The sequence below is a fragment of the Idiotropiscis lumnitzeri genome, chromosome 5, assembly GCF_059441095.1.
Source record: "Idiotropiscis lumnitzeri isolate Australia: NSW breed Sydney's pygmy pipehorse chromosome 5, RoL_Ilum_1.0, whole genome shotgun sequence".
Classification (NCBI taxonomy): Eukaryota; Metazoa; Chordata; class Actinopteri; order Syngnathiformes; family Syngnathidae; genus Idiotropiscis; species Idiotropiscis lumnitzeri.
The window spans coordinates 26,700,701-26,726,374 of NC_142395.1; the positions used below are offsets into that span (position 1 = coordinate 26,700,701).

General features: G+C 42.7%; 2 protein-coding genes across 8 annotated transcripts; one reads left to right on the forward strand and one right to left on the reverse strand.

The window, feature by feature from the left end:
- Nucleotides 1-67: 67 nt before the first annotated feature.
- On the reverse strand, nucleotides 68-4,865 carry marveld3 (MARVEL domain containing 3). Of its 6 annotated transcripts, none has more exons than XM_088295551.1 (5): nucleotides 3,641-3,787; nucleotides 3,490-3,526; nucleotides 2,442-2,683; nucleotides 1,595-1,692; nucleotides 68-1,289 (listed from the first exon to the last, which is right to left on the reverse strand). In XM_088295551.1, the coding sequence occupies exons 3-5, from the start codon at nucleotides 2,681-2,683 to the stop codon at nucleotides 679-681; spliced, it is 951 nt and encodes a 316-aa protein (XP_088151677.1). In that variant the 5' UTR covers nucleotides 3,490-3,526; nucleotides 3,641-3,787; the 3' UTR covers nucleotides 68-678. The 6 variants fall into 6 exon arrangements, with proteins under 6 accessions (XP_088151677.1, XP_088151676.1, XP_088151678.1 ...); XM_088295550.1 differs by having other exon boundaries at nucleotides 2,442-2,718; XM_088295552.1 differs by lacking the exons at nucleotides 3,490-3,526; nucleotides 3,641-3,787 and adding an exon at nucleotides 4,376-4,865 and having other exon boundaries at nucleotides 2,442-2,718.
- On the forward strand, nucleotides 4,589-24,417 carry usp10 (ubiquitin specific peptidase 10). Of its 2 annotated transcripts, XM_088295544.1 has the most exons (15): nucleotides 4,589-4,888; nucleotides 11,217-11,285; nucleotides 11,714-11,759; nucleotides 12,395-12,454; nucleotides 14,621-15,811; nucleotides 17,374-17,465; nucleotides 17,910-18,019; nucleotides 18,101-18,156; nucleotides 18,227-18,330; nucleotides 18,674-18,773; nucleotides 18,915-19,095; nucleotides 20,427-20,592; nucleotides 21,084-21,228; nucleotides 21,493-21,558; nucleotides 21,761-24,417. In XM_088295544.1, the coding sequence occupies exons 1-15, from the start codon at nucleotides 4,868-4,870 to the stop codon at nucleotides 21,946-21,948; spliced, it is 2,595 nt and encodes an 864-aa protein (XP_088151670.1). In that variant the 5' UTR covers nucleotides 4,589-4,867; the 3' UTR covers nucleotides 21,949-24,417. The 2 variants fall into 2 exon arrangements, with proteins under 2 accessions (XP_088151670.1, XP_088151671.1); XM_088295545.1 differs by lacking the exon at nucleotides 12,395-12,454.
- The last annotated feature ends 1,257 nt before the right edge of the window (nucleotides 24,418-25,674 follow it).

Below are 25,674 nucleotides of genomic sequence, written 5' to 3' on the forward strand. Positions count from 1 at the left end.
AAATTTGACTAACGATTACTTCAATTACTGAAGATACCAAAAGTCTCCTGAGAAAAACGAATGAGCATTTCTAGGTTTGTAGTTGTTTAATATATACATAAAAGTACAAAATACACTTGTAAGAAAACATGAAAATTCTACGAATGAAAAAAAAATAGATACAATTTTTGCTCCTGTGCCAAAGATTAATTCATTTTCTAACCATGTTTCTATCTTAAAACATGTATACCGCATCACATACCTATCCACATTGAAATTAATAAAATCCCATTAATCCTTTACAGCTTCTCTCCCCTAAAAAAAAAAAAAAAGTGTTTTGGAATGACAAAAATAGGTTGTGGATGTCTTGGCCACCAGGGGGCAGTATAAAACAGGCATATCAATATACACGACTGGACTGGAGGCTCAGCTCCTCTCTTGGCCACTCAGTATGGCAGGAATAATAGTTGTTCTTCACAGAGGAGAAAGGTGAGTATTGTCATATTATCTGTTTACATGTGTTGCTGCACTCTTTGTGTACAGATATTCTTTGCTTGCAGGAGAGCAACACTGCCACAAATGCTAATCGTTAGCCCGTGACCCTGTGGAGTTTCCCCATTGAGTTATAGCTGTATTCACGGATGAAGCAATGTGACTCTAATGTTTCTTCCTATGCAGTAACTTTTGCTTCAACTGTCCTCAAAAGCGATTCTCTGGATCGGTCTTTTGCTTCTTCATTTCCCGCACGGTGCGGAAAGCTCTGACGGCCAACACGGCCCCGAAGATGAACACAAAGACGCCCAGCACGCCAAAGAGGCCTGCGGCGATATCCGCGCCGTGAAACTGGCACTCAAAGCCCTTGTGACCTTTGCTCTTGTACATGCGCTCCCTCTCCTGGCAGATGGGGTTGTTGTAGTTTTCCTGCAGTTTGATGAAGAAGAAGGCCAGCCCGGCGATGTAGCCCAGACCGACGAGAAGGTTGATCAGCGCTTCAACCAGGAGCACGGGCGGGTAGCGGTAAGGCACTCGGAAAATCCCCAAGGCAAGCATGGCCAGGGCGTAAATCATGACTATGCCGGCGCACGCCATGGCGAAGGCATACGGAGGCCTCTTGAGCTCATTGAACAACTGATCCAGCTCTTTCACGCGTTCCGCTTCGGCACCTTGGAAGGAACCGGCTCCCCCGAAGTGATAGTGGTAGATGCCGCCCAGGCTGGCCAGGTCGCGGTAACCGCCATTGTTGCTATGAGGCACGCCGGCGCAGATGATGAGCAGAAGATTGACAAACACCTCCATCAGCTGGCAAAGGCCTGGAAGAGCCATGAGACGGGAAACAAACACACTGTAAAACTGGAAAACAAGGAATGACATTATTCATACATTACTTAATTCAATCCAAATTATCTTTAGGGCTGAAATTATTACGGTACTCCAAAAAAGTTTCATAATTCCAGTTATACGGGCCGACCCAGTCCTTATGACACTCGAATAGTGGAGGGTCAACTGTATTCCAATTTTGGAATAAGTCTGAGTGAAAAAGCGTGAAGGAGGAGGAAACTTTTCAACTGCTCCAAAATGAAGACACGGCGGCATCTTTTGCCGTCACACAACTTACCTCGGCTGGTGAGGATGTATCGCAGATTGTACAGAGCTTCTCTGGGTTGTCCCTCGTGATATTCATCCTCAGAGTAATAACCTGAAGGCGGTCCATATCTGTGAAGAATACACATGGACAAAATCTGGACAAGCAAAATCTCAAAATGCAACTTCTTGCGCAGAGTCCTGTATCTAAAATGAGTCATACGCTTTCTCAATATAGTCTTGCTCACTGTTGTGATTGTACTGTTGATTAAAATGCGCTAAATCACATGTGTCAAACTCAAGGCCCGGGGGCCAGATCTGGCCCGCAACCTCATTTTATGTGGGCCGCAAAGGGCAAATCATGTGCGTCAACTTTTTGTTTCTATAACATTTTCTTCACTTTTAACAAAATTGAGATATGAGATATTGCCATTTATTTATGACTTACTGGATTCTGACTTCAAAAGTGGCTTTCCAGAAATGTATACGTGGTAATGGATGGTGATCATACATTTGTATGGGTTTGCAGTCATAGGGAGGGCAACCAGAACTACGATGTGGCCCTGTCCACAAAAAATGAATTTGACACCCCATCTCTAAATTGTCGTACAATTTACCTGACTGCATTCGAATGGTGCAAATATTCTGTGTTTAAGAAGGGATATATATTTCATGAATATTTCTAACACAATGTGGAAAGATTATCCCTGCAAAGCTTTAAGGCAGATATCTGTTTTTTTTTCGTTTAATTCAAATTAATTGATGAATTGTTTCAGCCCTTGTGGCCATGGGACCAATCGTTTTACAGCTTCATTTTATGTACTGAGTTAGGACAGACCAACTGGCTGACAGTTTGTCTGTTAATGTATCTGGTTGCTTACAGTGTTGAGGGTCCTTGATGACGGTGGTCGATGAAAGAAGGTTGAGGGGCACTTGTCACATCCCTCTGTCTGGGCCTTCTGTCACCAGCAGAGCCTCTCTCGCCAGCGACTCTGGGCCTTTCTTTGTGATCTCTGCTGTCGTACTTATCGAAGTGCTCTGCGCTGTGAGGGGAATCCTTGACCCTGCTCTTGTGGTCTGCGTACGCATCACTCCTCGGTTGGTATCCGCCCCTCTCTGGCATCTTCAATGGAGGACATACGTTCTAAAGCAGAAATTCTTGAACAAAACATCTATTTGAGTAGTTGACATGAGATATTTAATACAGATCAATAGCTGGCTGGCTGCTTCATTAAATTAAGGTTGACATTTAAATATTTAGTACACCTGCACGATGAGACAATTTTGGTTGGCGTAGCATAGTGAACTGGTGAATGAAAAGAATTCAATTTCCTTTATACCGATTTTAAGGTCCATGCTAGTCCGTTCTTTGTCCTTATGAGTAAGACAAGTCGATATACTAATAGAATGATACCTGTCTTACTAGTAAAGTTTTTTTTTTAATGTCAGAAATGTCATAGAGGATTGAAAGATAGAAGTGGAGAAAACTACTAACGAGACAGTCGATCTAGCACGCTGAATTGTCTGACTAGTGAGGACAAAAAGCGTATATCGAATAAAAGACCATGTCGTTCCATCTTAGTGAAAAACGAAGTATTATTGCGTTTGTATTGCATCTCTTTAAATTCTGCAGGTGTTAGAATGAAATGTCCGGTCGGTGAGAATCGTGCATAAATCTAAGAAAATTACAAAGTAACACTAAGGCACTCAGTCGAATCAGCCATTTAAGGTGGCCAGCATTTAGTCACATTCGTGACTTCCACAAAACTCAACGAAGTAAATCGTCACTTTAAGTAACATAAGCTCAGTGTAAACGTCGCCTACCTTTGTTTGTGTATAAACTAAAGTTAAGGCGGGGTCCTTTTTTTGTTTTTGCGAAACAAAAACAACTATAAGATGTGTGCCTCACTTCCGGATTGGACGGCTCACCTGTGGGGCGCCACGCCCACTGGTCTTCTGTTTCCAACTATATTTGTACGCACAGATGAAAACAAAATAAAATAAATAAGCGTTACCCTTCCACAGTTTGTGTTGTACTTAAATACTAAAGAGGCTTTGTGGATATTTAAAATAGAAATACCTGAAATTATCGTGTTCACGTGTTTTTTGGAGACTCGAACATGTTTGAGGCAAAGACAGCTGTCACTCAGTCTCGAAAGAGTTTTGTTATAAAATTGAAAAAATAAATAAAATCTTTACATTTACGAAATGACAGGCGTAACTAAACCACATCAAGCACACATGGTCAAGACTTGATGTAAAGTTCGCGGTTATATGACACTGCCGTTACTTTAGTACTTCCGCTTCCGAGTCGAAAACGTCTTTGAAATAAAAGTTATTTTCAAAATATATTTCATCAAGTTACGACATGTTGGGGAATATGTTCTAGATTTGAAGGCAAATTTAGGCACCAGTATTTTTTGAAACCATTTATGTTATATTTTTTGTTTTGTTTTAAGGCTCCATCGTGTTGTAACGTGTTGCTTAAAGGATTTGACCACGGTGACACTGATGCTATTTGAAACCTAACCACGACTTCTTGTGAAATTCGCTGACACCAGATAACGCTGGTATCTCAAAATTTTGTTCGCATTCATTCTTCTTCAAATGTACACCGTGTGAAACAAAACAGTGTGCTTCCATTGAGTGGTCAACAGTGTTCTTACACACAAATTACATCACATTACAGTACACAACAAAATCTAACATTAAAACAAGGAAAAATAAACATTTTAAAGCATGAATAAACCAGAATTGGTTGAATTAACTACACAATAATTTACAAAGAAATTCACATTCTTGAGAACATTCTCACCTAAGTTCTTAGGAAGACCATACTTGGCGAGTTCACGAGATTGAGTGTTCTGGAACATTAACAAAATGCATCTGTTTTTTTTGTCAGTCTGATTTTTCTCATCTATATCGGATTCTTTGGCTCAATCAAGATTGTCAAACAAAACACTGACGTAAGGTTAAGTCGATTAAGTCGTCGAGATTTTATTGTGAAAGGCCATGCCGCTAGCGGAAGTATGTGCAGTTATTCGTTGGTCTCCCGCTGCCTGGCCAAACCTCCCTTAGCCGCCTAGCAAGCGAAGAAGACGCTGGACAGAAATGGCGGTGACGGCGAGTCCAACGGCATGAGGTTGCTAAACGCCTTTTACATGGATCGGACACATCTAACTGCTGGGGAAATGTTATCGGCGTCACAGTAGGACACCCGTCGAGGCGGCCACCGCTGAGCTCCTCCAAGGTCTCCCCGGGAGAGTTTTCGTCTTGTCCGACGAGGAGAGCAAATCTCACCGGGAGCATGGCTTCTTTCGGCAACCAGGTAGTTAGCGAGCTAACGTTCCTTTTAGACCTCACAGCCGTGTAAACGTTCGACCAACACTTTAATTCGCACTCGAGTCGTGTTAAAGCTACAAGTCTGCTTCTCGGATGTGTGGATAGGAAGTCAAAACTTGGCTCCATGTTGTCTTTGGAAGTGGAAGTGTCGAAAAGTGCTTGCTAATGCCCCCAACTAAGCCTCATTGGAACAGCATCAGCAAGCATGGCGAGCTAACAGGCCCCGCGCTCCTTTCGTCGAAGGGGCTTATACGGATTTCTCGACGGCCGCGGTAATGACTGGAACGCCTCTTTACACACTCGCTGTGGCACTTTAGAAGAGTGCGAGGGTGCGCGAGTATCCGCTGTTGATGCCGAAGAATCAAGTGACACCGAAAAGTGCTGCGTGATTGCATGGCCCACCTGCTCCGGCTAGCTCGGGGCCTTCCCCGAGCGCATGTTATCGACCACTGCTCTCTACAGCACATTCGTTCTTCACTCTGCAACGAAAGGAGCATTTTTAATTTTCTCTGGTAGTTTGTTGTCGTTTTAAATAACCCATTTTGTTCTGAACACACCTTTCCCATTGACTTATCTGATAGGGAGCTAGCAGCTTTGCACAGGGGGGTTGGAGCTTGAACGTTTTCAAGTGTTCAAGTATTTAAAAAAATAAGGTTGATCGTCCCTTTAGCTCGTTAGCGTGAATTGCAACATTTGAACTGCCCTTCGTGTTTTTATGTATGTGCTGCACGTAGTTTTCTATTGAAGGGCCTCAAGCGATGGGTGTCATCGCTGTTGAAGTTGAGGGGAGGGGTGACTTGCTAAAGCGGACGCATCGCAACTCTGAACTTTATTCGGGTTACTCGAGGCGACGGTTAACCTGAAACAAGGTTCACTTGCAGCCTACTTTCAAAGTGACACCGTGTTCCCGATTGCGGGAGAGTTAACGACCGTGGGTAGGATGAGTTCACGCACATGCTGAGCATCATTGAGCCCTGGTTGAGGTTGTTAAAGAGGAAAGTTGCCTTCACTTGCTTGACCTTATTGCAGAGCTTCACCGCAAGACCTCTATTTGAAATGTGCACAAATGTAAGGTAATAATGGAATCCATAAAAGCACAAATGTAAATCCTTAGAGATAGTCTTCATTTTGCAATGTGATAAGACATGCAAAAAAAGAATCTGTCAATATGTCGAGAGTCTGTTAAGATGGAAACGTCAACCACAGTACAAATTGTACATAAGAATTTAGAAAATCAGATGATCGGCTTCGGGGGATTTTTGTGTGGGTGTTGAAAAAAAAACACACTTTTTTGACATCCCTTTTAAAAAAGGTCAAATTATATTTTCAACATACCTCCTTTTCTTCTAAGAACCCCTTCCTGGATTGGATGACAGTTTTATATTAAAAAAAAAAATCCATCAATAAGCTCATACGAAATTTCAATGGATTCTCCAAGTCGACGCATTAAAATTACGATGGACTTAAGACTTGCCGTAAAAAGTAAAGCTAAATAACACAAATGGAACATTGCAAGCCCAAGGCATGTAGACATGCTGAATTACTAATAAAATATGAAACGTATCATGCAACAAGTCTAATAAAATAGAGGTGTTAATTCCAGTGCCCGCTGAAGGTGCATGGTGATCAGTTTGCAAACAGTAGCGTTGCGGGAACGTGATATTAGTATTTCCCTCCCAGGATGGAACTAAAAAACCTCTTGGCATGGGTTGTAAGGGTGGAGCAGGACAGTGACTGCCGCCTGCTACGATTGAAGCGGCTCATCTGGCCGGAGACGATGCTGTGGTTTTCCCATGACGGACAAAAGATTCCGCGTCCAGCTTTCTGACACTGATGTCAGGCTCTTCGACTCTGTGCCCACATCAGAGCCTGCCTCAGTTTATCCAGTCGAGTAGCATCCCGTTTCTTGAGCGTAGCACATGACCGAATACATGTGGGCGCTGGCTAATGTTAATTCAAAATCGTAAAGCAGCTCTCAGGTGTAGTATTTCCAGTTATGAACGCGGCAGTTAGGATCTGTTAAACAATGACTGTTTACTTAGTCGTTAGCCCTTTCAATTTGCGAATATTGGCAATATCTCGGTTTTGAAAGGCCACGTAAACATGCTCAAAAACCTCATTATGCTCATATTAATTATTATTATTTTTTTAAATTCTGAATAATGTTCCCCCTTTCCTAACCTGAATATTTGGCCAGATAAACATGACCGGAGTACCTCCTTTGAACGGATCATTGGTTTGTGTTCTGCGCTTGTTCTGTCTACAATGAAATTTATTCTTTTGAGTTCAGGAATTAATTTTACGTGCAGCAATGCCGCTTACTCGCCGTAGCGAGAAGTGAAGCCACCGGCTTGAATCTACGTTGCCACTCTGTAAATATGTCTAATGTGAATATATAGATTTTTTTCCTGCGCTATTTTCATTTATATTCCGTCTCTAAGCGGAAATGACACAGTGTATGTATATAAATCTGCGCGTCGGTCGCGGAACTCGCCGGAAATACACAAGCAGAGGTAAACGTGGCAAAACTCAAAACGCACAACAGAACCACTCTTTTGGAGTGAAGAGGAAAGCAACTTCTTTTATGCACTGTGGTGACTGACGTGAATAAAATGCGTTAGTAAGAAGTGCGACTGACCTCCATTTGCGTTGCGATGTTTTTCACATGTCGCGGTTTAGATCGTGATATCCCAAGTGATTGCCATTAGAATGTATACGGAAGCCCATTCACGCATTGAAACGGGCTATTCTGAATGTTTCAGCAACCACAAATTTGCGCTGGACCCGAATAATGACTTCATGTAAATATAGTCACTGAAGTTCAAGCTCCCCTAATTGGATCCGAATGTTTCTATCTCATTCTGTCTGATGGTAGTCTTTACTAAAAAGTTACTTTGTTACAAGGCAGGAAATAAAGAGGGAAGTGATATTTCATAATCCACTATGTAAAAATTCTTCATTAACTGCCACTGTAACCTTAGGAAAACTTAAAAAGATAATCTATTATTTAAAAAAAAAAACGATTGAATTTAATGTCTTGATTATAGTCCCACTTTAGTGAAATGTCCATGGAAATATAGATAAGATAATTCCCAATTTAGAAATATTAGGGAATATGTGACCAAATGTTGGTTGTTCTAAAAGCCATTGCTGTCATTCACTTGAATGAGCGTCGTAGCGAAGGCTCCGTCCGTAGTCTCCCCCCCCCCCCCCCCCCCCCCGCACGACGGTTGTGGGCCAGCCTCGGGGGCGGCTTATGATTACGATGTCCAGTTTTGCGCAGATGACAACTTTGTTGGATGTTTACGACCTTGGTAAGGTTAAGTGCTTCAGAAAATTGATGAATGGATCGCAAAAAACTGTCGTAACTGTCACTATAGTCATTAATACACTGTGGGAGTGACGGACGTGGCTCGCTGCAAGCGGAGCTTTTCTTAGTGATATTTAAAATCATTTATTTCCTTGAGAAGATCTGCGCTTGAAAATGACCATCAGCATTCAAATAAGGTCCTGCATTTAATTAAAAACATGCACGTGCATAATGAGTGTGCATTGTTGAAAGGTCACTCTTAAGTAAATGATACTGAGAGTGTTTTATTCTTTGAAGCATTAATATTAAGTATACAGTAAAACATTCCCATGCGCAGTCCTGCTGTAATTGTCCTGACCGGATTAAAAAAAAATAATAATAGGAAAATTAAAATAAATTGTTCAGCATGTGAATTTATGTAATTGGCAGCTCTGAGTGTGTTTTAGTCATAAATCTTTCTAACTTCAGCCCTTGTGCAACCAAGTAAAGAAGTTGGGCGTGCCAGTTTACAACCAGTTCAAAAGCAGTTTGATTTATGTTTGATTCAACTGCAGAACATTGTCATGTTTGAGGTTGAATTTCTGTAACCCAAATGTTTGAAATAAATGGCTCATAATTTGTAATACTCACCGTTGCTTACTAATTGTATTTATTTTAATAGTACAACGTAATTAATTCTAACAATTCTAAAAAATAATAATAAATCAAAGCATACACAGTTCCTGATTGGACAATATCGGTATCAGACAGTCCTCCATGTAGCAATATCGGTATCTGAAGTGAAAAAGTTGTCAGGACACCCCTAGAAAATAGACAAAAATGTTACTCAAGGGCCGTAGTGTGAATAAAGATAATCAGTCTGCTCTCATAGAGGGCGATAGAAAGCTGACCGTATTTACCGTTGAGGTAAAAATGTCGAGGATTTGGATGATTCAGGTAAACGAGGTCTCTAAATCATTAATTGATTATCAAAATAGTTGTCAATTAAATTGATAATTGGTTAATTGGAGATCAATCGTTGCATCTGCAGAATTTCTATCGATTTTGCGCAGCATTTCTACAATGCTTACATGGGTTCTATTCCACCGGGTTGGAAGGAATAAGTCAGGCTGGTAAAATTGTATCTGTGTTTTAGTATCGTATCCCCTTTTTTAAAAAATGTTATTTTTGTATATGTAGTATAAAAAAAAAATCCGTGACATACAGTATTTTCTCTCAAAAATGTTCAAATGTGTTTGCTTGCTGCTTCCCATATCAGGAGGTGGTGGGTGTTAGTCCTCGCGCTGAATTCTTTCACTGGTTCTGCCCCCAAATTGGCAGCATCTCTTTTCCTTCCTCACACCCTCCAGAGTTCTGCCGGGTGTTTATTGTCACTCTGTTATTACATGCAGGCACATTCTTGCTCCAGGGGTTCCAACAATCACATTAGCGCTGGAGCCTTCCCTCCCCCGTGGCAGCCATGCGCACAATCTTACAATAGAACTATTTCCTTCTGTGCTTGATGAATCTTCAAATCCATGGAGAGAGAACTTGAAATGTATCCGGACCATTTGATACCTGCTCGTGATCGTGAGTTCCTGTTGTGTGTGTTGTCGTGGCTCAAGCGGTAAAATGATGCAGATGGCTAATTTGCTGTAATCCTCAGTGGAAAGCTTAGCGAGGTACGCGTGGCACGCCTACAGAGGAAAGCAAAGCGGCAGTCACCCCGTTGTCATTGTATTAGCTGCCCGAAGCCGTCGGATTACGGCCGGCTATTTGCCGTTTGCCGGAGTGCAATTTCAGCAATGCGGGCCGTCACGTGGGGCCTCGTTTGCAAAGAGTTCTATATGCTTGACTTGCACTTTCTTTTGCTGTGTGCCTCCGTGTTCACGCTCCGCTGTTTTACCGCAGCAATTGAAGCAGCGGCGGGGTTGATGAGCTGGTGTCACCTTTGCGCTTTGACTGCTTGTATGGGCTCTTTCATCGCTACTCTGCGTGACAGCTTGCTAGGCTCTACAGTATATTGAAATAACAGCATAGGGGAAGGAATTACTTCATGCATTCGTTTCCCAGTGCAAGTTGTATCAAGTCAAACTGAAATTGTACCGTAGTGCATGCATCCGCCTTTTTCTCAAAATTGCTTGTCCAGTTGAAAGTGTTAACCTGTTAAATGGAAGTTGAGCCTTTTGTCGAGGTGTCCTGGAAACCAGGAGCGTGGCTTTTGGGTCGAGTCAAGGGAAATAAAAATTTGTGATAGAGTGTCACTTCGGTTGTCCTGTTTAATTTGCTTTAAAAATTGTTGAATTCTCAAGAAGCAGTATTTTTCTATTTGCACTTTTTATGTAGATAACATGCATAACCTGAGTTATTTTTTGTCGCTCGTCACCAGCGCACACATTATTCCTTTGAGACAGTGCCCCTAGTGTTCAGACTGGGGCACCACACAACTCAGATGCCTTGTTCCAGGTGACATTGGCGTAGTAGTTGAGAAGCAGTGCCAAGCGAACCACTTTGACCAGGATAATCGCACTTCAATCTTTGAATCATGTAATTAAAACATTTTAGGGAGGTTAGTTGCAGGTTCAGACTTGCGTATAAATTCAGGGTCCCGTTTTAAACCAAGCCCACCTGCTTTGCGCCCTGTTGAAAGAGATTTTTAGGAATGAATTAAGAACAAGCTGCTATTGTACCTTTTTCTAGTATTATGTGGCAGACAAACCTGGGGGATGTGGTGTCCTTTTTTTTTTCTTTTTTCTTTTTAATCTTCAAGGTTTATGTTTAACCCGGCATGACTCAGCACTTCAAGTTGACTTGCCGGTAGCTTTGCTCCGTCTCACTAGAGGTGCTACCGCTCCTAAAATACGTTGGTTTTAATCATTTCCTAATGTGAGAAGACTTTGCCCTCAATTGTGCTTGTTTGACCTCATTTCAAAAGCATTGTCATTAAGATTAGAGCAGCTAATCACGTCTACCTGTCTTAACGTTGCCTCCCCATCTCGCTCACGTTTTGTTTGTGTCTCCGCAGTATATCTTTGGCGAATTCAGCCCTGATGAGATCAATCAGTTCTTTGTGACTCCACGATGTTACGTCGAGGTAAGGGGGGCCACTATTGTTTGAAATGTTTTCTATGTACACTGACATTGCAGCAGGTGCACAACACTGCTCTAAATCTGTACGTATGTTGTGTTGTTCCTCTTTTAATTGAAAACAAAGCGATTTTTCTCTAGTCTGAATGATAACGAGTGGATACATTGGTTTATTGTAAATTCTGCCATCTAGTGGCAGAAAATTTAGTTACAGGCAGACGTGAACAAATGCATATTTTGTCGTAAATACTTTTCACGTCAGTTAAATGAAATCATTTAACCTCCCGTGGCACATTTGATGATCTCAACCTTGGAATCACTCATCTTCAGATGTGCGTCTCAGTGTGTTATGTCAGAATATCAGTTGTACTTTTTTTTTGTCGTTCTATGTAATGGTGCTAATGTGGACTCCCCCGCCCCCCTCCCTCTTTTCAGCTTCCACCATTCAACGACAAAGCGCCGTGTGTCGGTCAATCCTCTGGTATGCACCTTTCAGTTACACTTTTCTGTTTTGTTTGATTATAATTGATGTCATTGACAGTGTTGAACTTAAATGGGCAAAGCCCCACTGATTTATTTTCTGTTAGAATGCCTTGATTTTCCTTCTAGAATCATTTTGTTTCCCCCCCATTGTATATTACCCGTTAATTTAATGATGTGAAAATTAGGACACACTCGCTGTTCAGCACAGCTAAATTTTAGCCCACAATAATGTAATTTATAAAAAAAAACACAGGTCAGTCTAAGCATAATCAACATTTTAGGTTGTTCTTTTGTCGTATATACTGACAAATGGACAAAAAGCTTTTACATTTATGTTGAGCACACGTCTCTGAAAGACTTGATATACGCTCTATCAAAGCATGCTTTGAAATTGCAATTCTATTTATATCCCGGGCAAAGATGGTCTCTCCAGAAATGGGGAGCGTTACATTTTCAGAATGCATCTGTACAAAAAATGTATTTGCAATTAAAGATTCCAATCCATTTAGAGGTTTCATCTTATGAATATATTCAAAGAAATCACAAACGAAAGCCACCATGTAACAGTCACGTTAAAAAAAAGGACACATGCACATGACTGTTGTTTTAACTTGATTTGTATTGACCACTTAGGAGGTTACTGCACTCCTGCTGTACCATATATAATGGAGTCAATGGGACTGCAGGGTTGCGGTGAGTGGAGGAGCCCGACACACCGTGGCTTGACTCGCTGCTATGCGAATTGCTGTCAAACTTAAAAAAAAAAAAATAATAATTAAAAAAAAATCCAGTCTTCATATCTGGTGGCTTCCTAAACCTTTTGCCTGATTTCTTTCTCTTGCCTGATGGTCAAATCTGTAGAGCTTTGCATGCTCAAGATCCTCTTATGTATCTTATCTTCTCTTGCATTAAAATGCATTTCACCTCTGCAAGGCCCCAAGGTGATTTTCCCTCTATTTGGGCAAAATGAAATCTTAACGAATTGACATTTTGACTGAGCGTGCTTTTATTTATTTATTTATTTTATTTGGTGTGTACCTAACACCTGCCGTTGAGGTTCAACCCCATTGTACAATTGCGGCGTGTGATTTCAGTCCTACTAACTGAGTGGGCCTTTTCTTATCTGAGCAGGTTACTGCAGTCTTCACGCCTTGTTGACCATTGGAGACACTGCTTTGTGTACTCTTGTTTACCAGTTTGCTTAGTCATTCCAATGAAGCCGTTTTCCTAATTTGCACGCACTAATATTTCCTGTTTGTTCACTTTTTCCATTTGGCGCCTCACATCTACACAGTGGCCATGCACTACATTTTGACTGCATTAATACACATTGATTTTGTTGTGGATAACTTTAGTGTGTGACTTAAAAACATAGATCAGAGGTAGGTTTTCTGTATATTCAAAACACATGTTATCATTCATCAATCAATTTGCTGTCAGAGATTATATTACAAACTATTTGGTCTGAAATAAATGTAAGCCTTCCAGATGGTGCTTTTGGTTTGGTTGGAGATGTTCGGTGTATCTCAAGAACTTTGAATATAAGTGGTGCAGAGAATGGATGAATAGATTATTTGCAATCAAATTTCACTTTGTATTTTAATCCTTTAAAAATTGATATTTGAAAACAAATGGTGAGAGCAAGAGTAAATATAAAAATACTCAGTGTTCTTTTTCCTCGGTGGAAAAAAATAAAAGTGCAGCCTGCTCACTCAGTTCTTAAATTCTTATTTGTTTGTGCTATACTGCCCACAAAAAAGGAGCATAACGGATTACTGGCAAGGCAGCTACTAATTTCGATTTTGTTAGCCTAAAGGCCTCTTTATACTCTCGCAGGCGCCAACGGACTCATTGTGTCATGTAACTGACGTATTGTCTCAGAGCATGTCAGCGTTCTCTCTGCAACACATGTTGAACACGGAACAAAAATTCCTGCTGTGTGTGGAATGCTGCACCCATCATCTCTTGTGATTGGTCCGTTTAGTCACATGCTGTGATGCCGTGGTACTCCGTTTTCCCCGGCTAGGAAGACACAAGTCCTTTTTAAGAGTAATTTATTTGTTACCACCGGGAAGAGCATCCGTACCACGTAGCTCGTTGCTGCTGTGGAGCAAGCTATCGTGAAGGTAGCGGTGTAGGTGCTTTGTGCGTGAGTAAAGAACCCAATATGCCCATGCCACCTACGCTGCCTTTGCCCCCTTAATCAGTTTTGCAAAACAGTTAAATGCATCATCATTATCGTGTCTAGTTAGTTTTAGCTGGCACGGTCTCCATTGTTGTCACTTTGTTCCTTGTTCTACCAAGTTAAAACACCAATCGGATGACAATTATGAAGAGAAAAAAAAAAGCAAAAATTTAACAACCAAAAAGTATTTGTCTCAATAGAAACTTTGTAGATTGCCACACGTTAGATGATTGTGACTCTAAAAAGATGTACAGCACTAACACACACACAAACACACACACACACACGCGCAATTTTTAGCAAGCACTTTGGCGTTTTTATTGACATCTTGAAGTAAGTTTAAAATGACTTTGGCAAATGTGCTGTCAGGATAACAAATTGTAATTTTTTTTCATAGTGAATTTTGTGTTTTCATTATATATTTATATATTAATAATATATTAATAAATACAAAAAATAAGCCCCTTTTCACTCTGAATTCAGTTCCTAAATTGAAGGACAGTACTGCATAAAAGAACTTTTCTGATATTCAAATTTTTTTTTGATGCACCTACATCTATGCCAGATTGCATCATTAGTGCTTTTGTGTATGCTGTATTTGAAGCCTCAACTCAGTTTTTCAATTTATCTCTCTAAATGTGTCTAATTGATTTGTTTGTCTGTATAATCTGCAGGAGATGACTTTCCGCGCATTAAGTTTGGTGTTGATGAGGTCATGGACTCCAAGCCCGTCGGTGGTGTGAACGACTCTTTGTACAAGGTGTCGAGCACACTGAACCCACAGGCTCCCGAGTTCATCCTGGGCTGCCAGCCGGCCCTGAAGACGCAACAGACGACGACTCCGGTGGGCGCCGCCCCAGACGGAAGCCACTTCAACTCTGAGGACGGGCCCGACACGGAGGCTTCGGCCCTGGAAAATCATCAGGTGTGCCCGGACATGGACGGGTTGCCTGGTGGTCTGGGGCAGCGAGAGAGGAAGAAAAAGAAAAAGCGGCCTCCGGGGTACTACAATTACCTGGACCCATCCGCCGCCGGTGGCAACAACAACAACAGCAGCAGCGCTGCAGATGGGACACCTGTGACAACTCTGGTGAACGGACACTCACTTGGCGCATCGCAGCACGGCGCCGAGGATGCGGACTGTAAGACTTTATCGGGGACCAGCCTTTCTTCTCTGAGCGTCGTCTCCACGACGACAGCTCCTCCGACGGCCACATCCACTGCCAATCAGAGGACTTGTGATAGCCCTGATGACTTGTCACCTGACTTAAAAAGTGGCGCGGCCTCGTTATCCGATGGCACCAATGCAACTTCCCCCTCGTCGTCCTCATGTCAAAGCAGAAGCGTGACTGAGGGATCAAGGACTGCAGATGAGCAGCCAGATCAGTTGGCTCCACGGAGCCCCGAACTTTCAGATAGTCCTCGGAGCTCCCGCTCCAAGTCACCCCTTCCTGCTTCTGCTGCTATGACTACTGAACCCAAGGGAGGGGAGGTGGCAGAGAGTAACGGCTTGGCAGAGCCCGGTGCTCCCGTTACGGCAGATGGACACAAGGAAGAATGCGAGAATGACGGTTTGACCCAGCAGGCCTCTCCGCACTGCGCTGCCCAAACGACGGCGACGGAGTCATCGCATTCGCCTGCAGTTCTGGCCGCGCCTCCTACCAACCCTCCCAAATCTTGGGCGAGCCTCTTCCACAATTCTAAGCCACTTCCTGGCAGCCCTCCAGCCTTTGTGGAGGTTAAGAATGCCACGGAAGTCGTGGCTCCTCCCCTCCTGACACCAGAGACACCTGAGGAGAAACCTGTTGAGGTCAAGGAAGGGCCTGTCCATGTGTCAGAGGACCCTATGGCGCCTAAGCTTGCAGGTATTCCACGAAGATGCTTTATGGGTCTGCTGTACCAAAAAAAAACACACCCTGTATGGAAAGCTGTTAAAGCGTTTATCCAGCATCCTTTATTTCCAATTTAAAGTTCACGTTCTAGTAAGGCTGCACGGTTAATCCAGTTTTAATTGGGATTGTGTTTTTTGCTGCCAGAATTAAATTCACCTGATTGTTGGCGATAATAACAATTAAAATGTTGGCACACCTCTGCTGAATATCAAATAGGCATGTTGTCAACCACTAGGAGGCGCCAAAGCTTACTTTAGTCTTTATTAACCTGCCTAAATAACTAGGGAGATGCTAGCGTTGTTATTTAGTTGGTATATGCTTGGATTTTTTTCCCCTGGCAATGTCAGCATCCCTATGTACTAGTATGCAATTTGTAGAAAGACTGTCTAGTCATGTTTTCTTATTACTGCCTTCACATCTTTGCACATTACTTGAAATTTGGCATACCAGTCGAACTAACGTGTTCCAAGTAAAACAAGCGTTCCCGAGTCGTACTGCTTGCAAGATTGTTCTGCTTCTGTGGGCAAAGACCGTAAGAGCACTTGGACCTTGAGCTACATATCAAGGGTAGTGTGAGTGAATAAACACTCGAAAGACGGCCTCTTCAACTCCGGGTTATACATGAAAAAAAATGCAATATTGTTTTGACCACTTGGTGGCAGTGTTTATCCATGTGAGTTAGCCATCAGATCAGGGGGGAAATGTGATTTTTTTTTTAGAGGGGGGCAGTGCAGGCACATCTGGTAACAGGTGTGTATGATGGGTTAATCCTCACCTTAAGAGCTTGTAAATCTGGCAATAAGGACATTGAGAAACAATCTAAGCATTTTCTGTTGCGTTCTATCGTACACATCCGCCGTACTGGTTGCATTGCAGGCTATCGTGTTTTGGTCCAATGCGTCAAATGACAATTTTTGCTGCATGTTTAAAATGCCTGAAAGTCAATGCCTGGCAAACGAGAAAATGTCCTCATGCTTGTTTTTGTTTTTATGTTCCCCATCTGGAGCATTTCCAGAGTCGGAAAGTCTCACAGACGGCCTTAATTTTACTCTGATACCCGGGAACATATTTGTAGTCATTAACACGAAACAAAACTTTAGTCTGAGTGTGTTTTCAGTTTCTCAAAATAACTGTGGCAAACCAGATGGTTTTCGTGATTGGGGAATTGAATTGTTGTCCCATGATGATCAGTGTGCTTTTCTAAGTGCATGAGTCTTTGGTTCATGAATTAGTTTTACTTAATAACATAACTAAAAGTAGAATTGGCTATTCACTCAAAACGCCTCTCCCCGTCCAAAATCATCCTACTGTCACCGTGTCCACGTTACCATGGGAGCTGTGTTTTCATGGCAGTCTCCCTTCCTAGGCGTGGTACAACATAACCTTACTCCCGTTTACGCGTCTCTTTTGTTGCTGTCGCGAGAGACACTGCTGGAAATAGGAACATGTTACAAGTGGAGCACACCTGTTTGCATGTTACTGACGATGAGCATCGAGCCTGCCTATTTAAGAATTTTGTCTGTTTGAATCCCCAGAGCTTATTGAGAATGTGAAGTTGATACATAAACCAGTGTCTTTGCAGCCGAGAGGACTCGTCAACAAAGGAAACTGGTGCTACATCAATGCTGTATCCTTTCACCGTCCGTCTTTACAAATGTGTAATAACAGAATTTAACTTATTTGTTAGTAGCACTGGACAACAACGGGTTGCTGGTGTTGTTAAATTTCATACATTCACAGTAAGAGGTTGAATGTTTTTCATTTTTGTTCAGGCTTATTTAATTGGGTTAGTGATTCCCCCCACCAATTCGGTACAGAATTAACCTGTATGACCACCTGTTGCAATTCATACCACACAACTTGTATGCACCACTAACAGTTGACGTCTAAATTGAAATGAGTTTGGCAGTATCTTGGTATATATTTTTATGACTTTTGGTCCGGTGGTGTGCCGTGGGATTTTTCTAGTAGAATCTGTCCTTGGCTTAAATGTTGTGAAATGTTGATCGCACGAATCATAAACCATCTTTTCACTCTGCCAGTTTTTCTTTTCCTGACTCGAAGCCCTCAGACTCTCCAGGCCTTGATCGCGTGTCCTCCCATGTATCACCTGATGAAGTCCATTCCTCTGCATAGCGAAACACGGCGGCCGTGCACGTCCACGCCCATGATAGACAACTTGTGGGTAACGTTGTCATCCCGCTTTGGTGTTGATTATCCGTGCTTTGCTGACTGATCACCTTTTGTGCCTTAACTATCAAGTGTGAGACTGGTGAATGAGTTCACAAACATGCCGGTGCCCGCTAAACCCAAACCAGGTGAGCTGCTTTTCCTGAGCATGGTTGGACTTCATTTCTTGGCAACATTGACCGAAAGTGTTGTCCGCAGCCGTCGGTGATAAACTGGTGAAAGACATTCGGCCGGGCGTTCCCTTTGAGCCAACGTACATCTACAGACTCCTCACGCTCATCAAGTCCAGTCTCTCGGAAAAGGTAGGCAAACTCCAGACTTTGTTTTATTAAGGTGTTTTTTATTTGCCTTTATTTTAATGGTCTCCGGAACACTCTGTCTTGGAAGCCACTGTTCTTAGTTTTCCAAAATGTGCATTTTTTTATTAGAATTTGACAAGGCACAGAAATGCTCGCATTGAATGTGCTGAGTCCAACAATACTCAAAAGATATTTTCTTGCGAATTGTATGAAAAGACAGTAAATTTAATGAGTGCAGTCTGTATACACACACGAACGCGCGCACACACACACACTGACTCAAGAGCTTTCTATGACTGTCGGCGTTCTTGGTGTGTTTTAATTGGTGCCGATGATGTGCTGCCAGGGTCGACAGGAAGATGCAGAGGAGTATCTCGGCTTCATTCTAAACGGGCTCCACGAGGAGATGCTGGCTTTGAAAAGACTAATCTCGCCTCAGGAAGAGAGTAAGCACCTTTGACAGAACTCGTGTGTCAGCTGGCACCATTTGGGAAATGACTTTGGAAGTTGTTGTGCACCACACAAAAACAGTTTTCAGTAAATAAGTGTTTTCCCCTCTCATTTTTTTTTTTTTTTTTTGCGAGCAGAAGCCCCCACAGCCAACGGCCCCGAGTCCCTGCCAGGCGTGGAGGAAGACAACGCCGACAAAAATGAAGAGGGGAGCGAGGACGAGTGGGAGCAAGTTGGCCCCCGCAACAAGACTTCCATCACCCGCCAAGCTGACTTTGTCCGCACGCCCATCACTGACATATTTGGAGGACACATTAGGTACGGAGCAAACCAAAACTAAAATAGCAGCGCCACTTCTGTGAATGCCTCATGAGAGTGAAGGCGTGTGGTATCCACCCACAGACACACTTAACCTCTGGCCCGCTTGAAAGGCAAGACTCAGAGTGGGCGAAGCTGGCTTTAATAACATGTTCTATGAGCTTCTGGTCTGGCACGGGGTCACGTTATTTTCTCAACATTGTTTGGAAGCATTAAAATAGAACGGGGGGGGGTTTATGTTTGTCTGCTCATTTGCTCCCTGTGGTTATTTTGGGCACAAGTAAATTTTAGTGTATTTTAGGGAAGAATTTGTAGCTCAAAGACTGACTGAGGGTTTTCCCAAAACTGTAGTCTGACTAGCTGTTACTCATTCGTTATTAGTTCGTCATTATAGAAGCAAGTCAAATGTGTTAAATTAAAGAAAGTAAATTAAATTGAGAATTTTGCTCTCATAACAAAAATATTATTCGCTTTAGTTTACTCACAAATGTTCAAGCTGGTTCCCGTCATTTTCTAAACACGGCTTATAAAGCAGACCGGTGCATTGGACAACGTTGCGCAACATTTTGTAAGGAATTGCGATATTCTGTTATTAAATATCTTTCATTTTCGTTGCTGGTTTTGTGTCGTAAAACGTTAACGATGAGATTACATTGTACAAAAATTCCCTTAAAGGAGGAATGTGTTATTGTTAACAAATGCTAACAAGTTTGTCACTTTCACTTCAATTTAGTGGCATTTCTTTGTGCATGCTGGCTGTAAATTGTCTTGTAAAATCTAAAAATAATTTTTTTTTTTTTTTTTTTTTTTTTAGATCTTTGACCGCAGAATCAGTGCTTACGAAATCATTTACTTTTACAAGCACTGGAAAGAACTACGTGTAGCCCTAAAATCCATTGTTCCAACATTCGCTTGTATTTTCTTTTCCCCAGCCTCCAACCGTAGTGACTTAAAGTAATGAGCTGTTTATATCTGTAAGGGCTGACCACTTAATTAGGAATCGACCTCAGCTGAGCTTGTCATCCCCTTTTGTTTAACGAGCTTCATTTCAAGAGGCAAACAAATATTTCACTGAGTGACAGAAAACAAATCAATCACTGATAATTTGGCGGAAACTCGCCATTGCACAAAAGCCATATTTTGCTTTAACTCGCGTGCCAAAACCACAAGAGCATCATGTAACGTGCAGCGCGTACCAAATGCTACTTGATTGTGCTATGTACGGTCCCAGCACAAACATTTGCCATTATTTAGTTTTTTATGAATTTTTTTGAGGTTGATAATGTGTGACCTGAGGTGTTCTCTGACCTGGTGTTCCGCTTGTGTTTAAGGTCGGTGGTGTATCAGCAGAACTCCAAGGAGTCGGCCACACTGCAGCCCTTCTTTACGCTGCAGCTCGATATCCAGTCGGAGAAGGTCCGCACGGTCCAGGAGGCTCTGGAAACGCTTGTCGCCCGAGAGTCGGTCCAGGGCTACACTTCCAAAAGCAAGCAGGAGGTAAAAAAAAAAGTACCACACGTGGACATCACTTGTTAGACACTGCTGGTACTATTCGTTTTAGTTTGATAATGCGTCAGTCAGACAAGAATGCAACATCCTTTCCATCCAGTTCTTTAATTTTTCACCAGAGTGGCTGAGATTTGTTGTTGTCCTCTTGATTGTTTTCCAACATATGCTGGTGGTACTGCTTAAGGTTATCTTCATTTTGGGTCGACTTCAACCTGCTGCAGATGCACAGTGTTGTGCGTTGCACGCCTCCAAAGCACCAAAGTGATTTACAAGGCGTCACTTGGCGAGATCAAAATGTTCTCTTCTGTTCTCTCGCGTCGCCTTTTTCTCTCTTATTTGCTGCAAATTTTATTGGGTCTTAACTGAAGTTGAACTCTTAGAAATCAGCATCACCCAAATTGTTTTTATGGACGGTGACAATTCTTGCTACCCCTCCTGCATTTAGTCGTGATCGCACGCACTTTCGTCCCCCGTGTCAGATCGAGGTCAGTCGGAGGGTGACGCTGGAGGAGCTGCCCCCCGTGCTCGTGCTCCATCTCAAGAGATTTGTCTTTGAGAAGACAGGAGGCTGTCAGAAACTCAACAAGATCATCGAGTACCCCGTTGACCTGGAAATAAGCAAAGGTATGGCTATTTTAAGAGACGGCTGTCCTCATAAAACCTTTTTTATTGTGAGTTTTATGCGCCAGACATCTCGATAAATCAACGCTTTATTTACTTGGACAAATCTTGAATGTAAACGTCTCTGTCACAGGGCAAATACTAGGTAGACTCTACGTTTTAGTTGCGCGTCCTTTTTCAAGCGCCCGACGTTCACTTTAGTGGAAAGCAAGCAAAGGATGAAACTCCACAATGTTTATATTTGACTTTTTGTGTGATATGCTGCAGATCTGCTGTCTTCTGGAGTGAGGAGCAAAGTTGTGAAAGGCCAAAGAACGTACAGGCTCTTTGCAGGTGAGCTCACTGGCTTTGTTTGCTTTGAGAATTCAAATTCTACCTCATCATGACTACCATTGCGTTGAAATGTCTTGCCAGCGAGGACAAACGGCGCACTCGTACTTGGACCTCTCGAATAAATGCTCAAAGGTCTTTCCATGAGCGCTGCTATTGAACGTCTTTCTTTTGAACTAACATGTTTCTGTTTTTACCCCGGCAGTTGTCTATCACCATGGGAACAGCGCGACCGGCGGCCACTACACCACGGATGTCTTCCACATCGGTCTTAACGGCTGGCTTCGCATCGACGACCAGGCGGTGAAGGTGATCAACCAGTACCTGGTGGTCAAGCAGATTGCCGAGCGCACCGCTTACCTGCTGTACTACCGTCGCGTTGACCTCTTGTAGGCACGCATGCACACATACACGCATACATGCATACATGCATACGCTCACAAATACATGCCTAACACAAGCCCCTCCACCCCATCTTACACGTGACACACACATGTGGAACATATGATGAACAGGAACACTGCCCGACTTTGTTCCCTTGCAAGATTTTCCTCCTCTTCCCTCGTGTCCATGCTTCCTTGAGAGCCAGCTTTTCCAGCACCTCTTCCCAAGAGGAGACACAAGTTGCATTCACCAAGAATTCCTTGCAACGGCTCGCTCTTCTCTGTGCACCACTGCTGTCATTTTCTGTTCTTCTTGACAAAAAAAAAAAAAATAGAAAAGAAATGTAAAAGAATAGGCGGTTCAGATGGAGAACTGCAAACTGGACTGCTGGGGCATCTTCTCTCCATTGAGCGGAAGCACCAGGACTTATCAGTGTTGGCCTTTTTCATTCGGAGAGCCGCAGTGAAAAGGCCCATTTTTGAATGAGCGCTTTGACCAGGCCTAGCACCAGCATCTTCATCATCATCATCATCATCATCATCATCACCACAAGCCTGCCCATCTCCTCTTCCTCATTCAAGGTACAGTTTGAGCCCTCACACACAGCGGGGGGGCGGGCGACACGGAATCTGAAGTGAACGCCCTCGGTTCTTGCGTCTACAGAGTATCTAAACAAAGTCTTTATTGCGCTTTAGAATTTAAGATAAGCTTTCTGTGCATAAAGTATGATTATATTGTGGCAGGCATATTTGCAACTATTTAGATTTCAAATGTTTAAAAAAAAAAAAAAAAAGGAAAGAAGCAAAACATGCTGTCCTTAAGGACTTTGCTTGTTTTTAGATTGTTTGCACTGGCGATGGCAACTAATCAAAAGATAGATTCCACTGCAAGAGCTGCCCTCTCCCGCTGGATCCATTCGTCGTCTCTGTGTCGCCCCCACTGCACCTTTCCAACTCCCACGAAAAACTTAGCCGTGGGGGACGGGGGGGACAGCCTTAGGTTCGATCTGTCATCTTTTCCCCGCCTGAGTCGGGCGGGCACGTCTGAAACGACACGTCCTCGCTGCGTGTGCGGTGTGTTGAAGGGTGCGAAAAAAAAGTAGGCGACCCCAGCGCTCAGACGTGTGCATGCACTCACACACACACACGCACACACACACACACAAACACACAAATGGAGATAGTGTTCGCTTTTGTTGAAGATATTTGATTTTTTTTTTCTTTTTGCATAATTCATTTATTGTGATGATTTGTTTGATCAAGTTACTAAAATGATAGTCTTTGTTTCAGTCACTGATTGGATGTCCCCCACGCTCATCCAACCCCCCCCTCCCCCAGACTTTCGCTCGTCCGTTTCAATTGGACGTTTTCGATGGAAATTACACAGGCTAAAGCACAACGATGAATAAAGATGAAGTAGTTGTTTGCTCCATACTTTCATTTTCTCTCACTAGCACAACCGCTTTCACCAACGTACGTCACACCTTGCACCAAGCCCCCTATTCGCCCCCACCCCCAGTCATTTAAAGTCTCTGTAAAGTGAAGACATTTTTCGAAGAGTGCGCTCAGCAACCCAGGTCAATTTGAATGATTGAAAACAAAAAGGTGGATGTGAGGCTTTCAAATCATGGTGACTCTAGATAACGTCGAGGCGACCCCCCCCCTACCCCCCCAACGCTTACTTGCGTTAATCCAAGTTAATTTGTGACAACGCATCAGCTGAAAGCCTGCGGTGGATGGAATGTATCCCACCAGGTTATCGCGGCGCTCTGCGCGCCACGCAAAAGAAGCGCTAGCCACCAGCTAGCTTAGAAGCCAACACACAATAATAACCAAGTAACTCGTAATTGGACCTGATAAGCAGTGGGTCACTGGGCACCATTTGAGCCTTGGCCGACTTATCGGGAGAACTGAAATCGGTTAAAAAAAACTTAATTGTATAGCTGCACATTTTTTTTCAAATTTCTGAATTCACTTTACAGGGCCTTTAAGTCTTGCACGAGGTTGCTCCTGAGTTCAACACTTATTTTAAAATGGATTAAATGGACCTTGATGTGATGTCATTCCCCCTTTGTGGGTTTTAAAGTTTGAAACCTTTGCCAACTAAACCAAAGGACAACCATATTGGACTCGTGCTTATTTTCCAACTTTTTTTTTTTTTTTTTTTTTTTTGCTGTCTTTCTGTCCTGTACTCCAAATTGTGCTGCAAGCTTTGTAGTGCTTTCTCCTTAAACTGTGACATCGATCTTGATTTGCATATTTATTCCTCCAAGAAGAAAAGAATGTCAGGACGTTTGGCCTTTGAAACGGACAACGTGAGCGTTCCGATTGCTTCGTGTGTGTCTTCGGTATGAGCTCCTAACAATGTCTTGCTGGGGTTATACAACAATCTCTGTCTTTTGAATTTCAGGCCTCTGCCATTCAATTTTGTTTGTTGTTCAAATAAAGGATTGTGCAAAAAGCAGTTTGCTAATAATGACATGGAGACAAAGATGTCTTGTCATCTTTCCAATCTCCCACAACGGCGGCGATTCTCGTCTTGCGACGCACACCGTTCAACGCGTTTGCAGCAGGTTCGACTCTTGCGGTGTGACTGGCTTGTCTCGCAGCGAGCTCGGTCCTGCGGCGCAGCTCGCCTCCGCATAATGGAAAGCAGACCCGTCATTGAAAAATCTGCTTGGTCTGCTTGTTTTCAATCCCTCCTTCTTCACAAAAACTAGGACGTCCTAGAAAACGTGGATGCTTTGCTCTGCGGCAGATCGCCAGCATTAGTCAAGTGGAATAAAAAAAAAAACGAAAATTGCCTTAGATGACTGTATGACATGTCTGCACACGGAAAAACTGCGTAAAATTGTCTCGATGATCCATAAACATGGTTAATCTGACGTTTTTGAATGTTTCAGGACTTTTCCCTGTTTTAACAAGTTTAGCGGCAGAATTCTCCACTGGTGCTTGTTTGATGGTTCAATTCAATTTCAAATTTAAAACCGTCATTTTGATATCGTGAGGTTAAGTCGACGATGCCTAACAATTGATCGGAAGTATGTTGCCATCAGAGGGGAGTGGCTACTGAATTGTCATCACGTTGCAGAAACTGGAAGCGTAACAAAAATGTGTTGAAGCTGACATCCGTGGCAATGGGGCGGGAAAATCGGGGTGCTTTGTAAGAGCAGCCAGTTGTGTGGAAAGTACTGGAACATTCAAGTTGCGTTCAAAAGATTGAATAAGGTCAAAATGACCTTTAGTTCAACATCTTGGCACTGGGTTGTGTAATGCAATCAATACAATTTACTCATCCGGGTCAATTTTCAGTTAATGTAATATTTTTGCGTTCTAGTTTGCAGCAAGAAACCTCTGATTGGCTTCCTATTCGCTTTTGTAGCACGAGACTTAGTGAAATTGAAGCTTCAAATTTGCTTCATGAAGCATTTTTAAGTCCTCTAGATGTCATTGTTGGTTTAAATAAAGGGTTTAAAAAACGTCGAGTCGGTGTGCTTTCAGCCCAATGTTGAACCGAGAGTGCCATCTACTGGAGTCCAAAAATACTACAACTGCTTCATGAAGCAGATTTGAAGCTTCATTTACCCATCTCTAGTGAGACTCCCGCTCTTTTGTTCTCCAGGCGGTTAATTGCGGTAAAACTGTCAAAAGTGACCTCACGGCATCGCCATGTGCCATTTTTAATCAAAGGGCCACAATCCTCCAAAGTACACGAGCAAAAAGTGCTGTCAGTTTT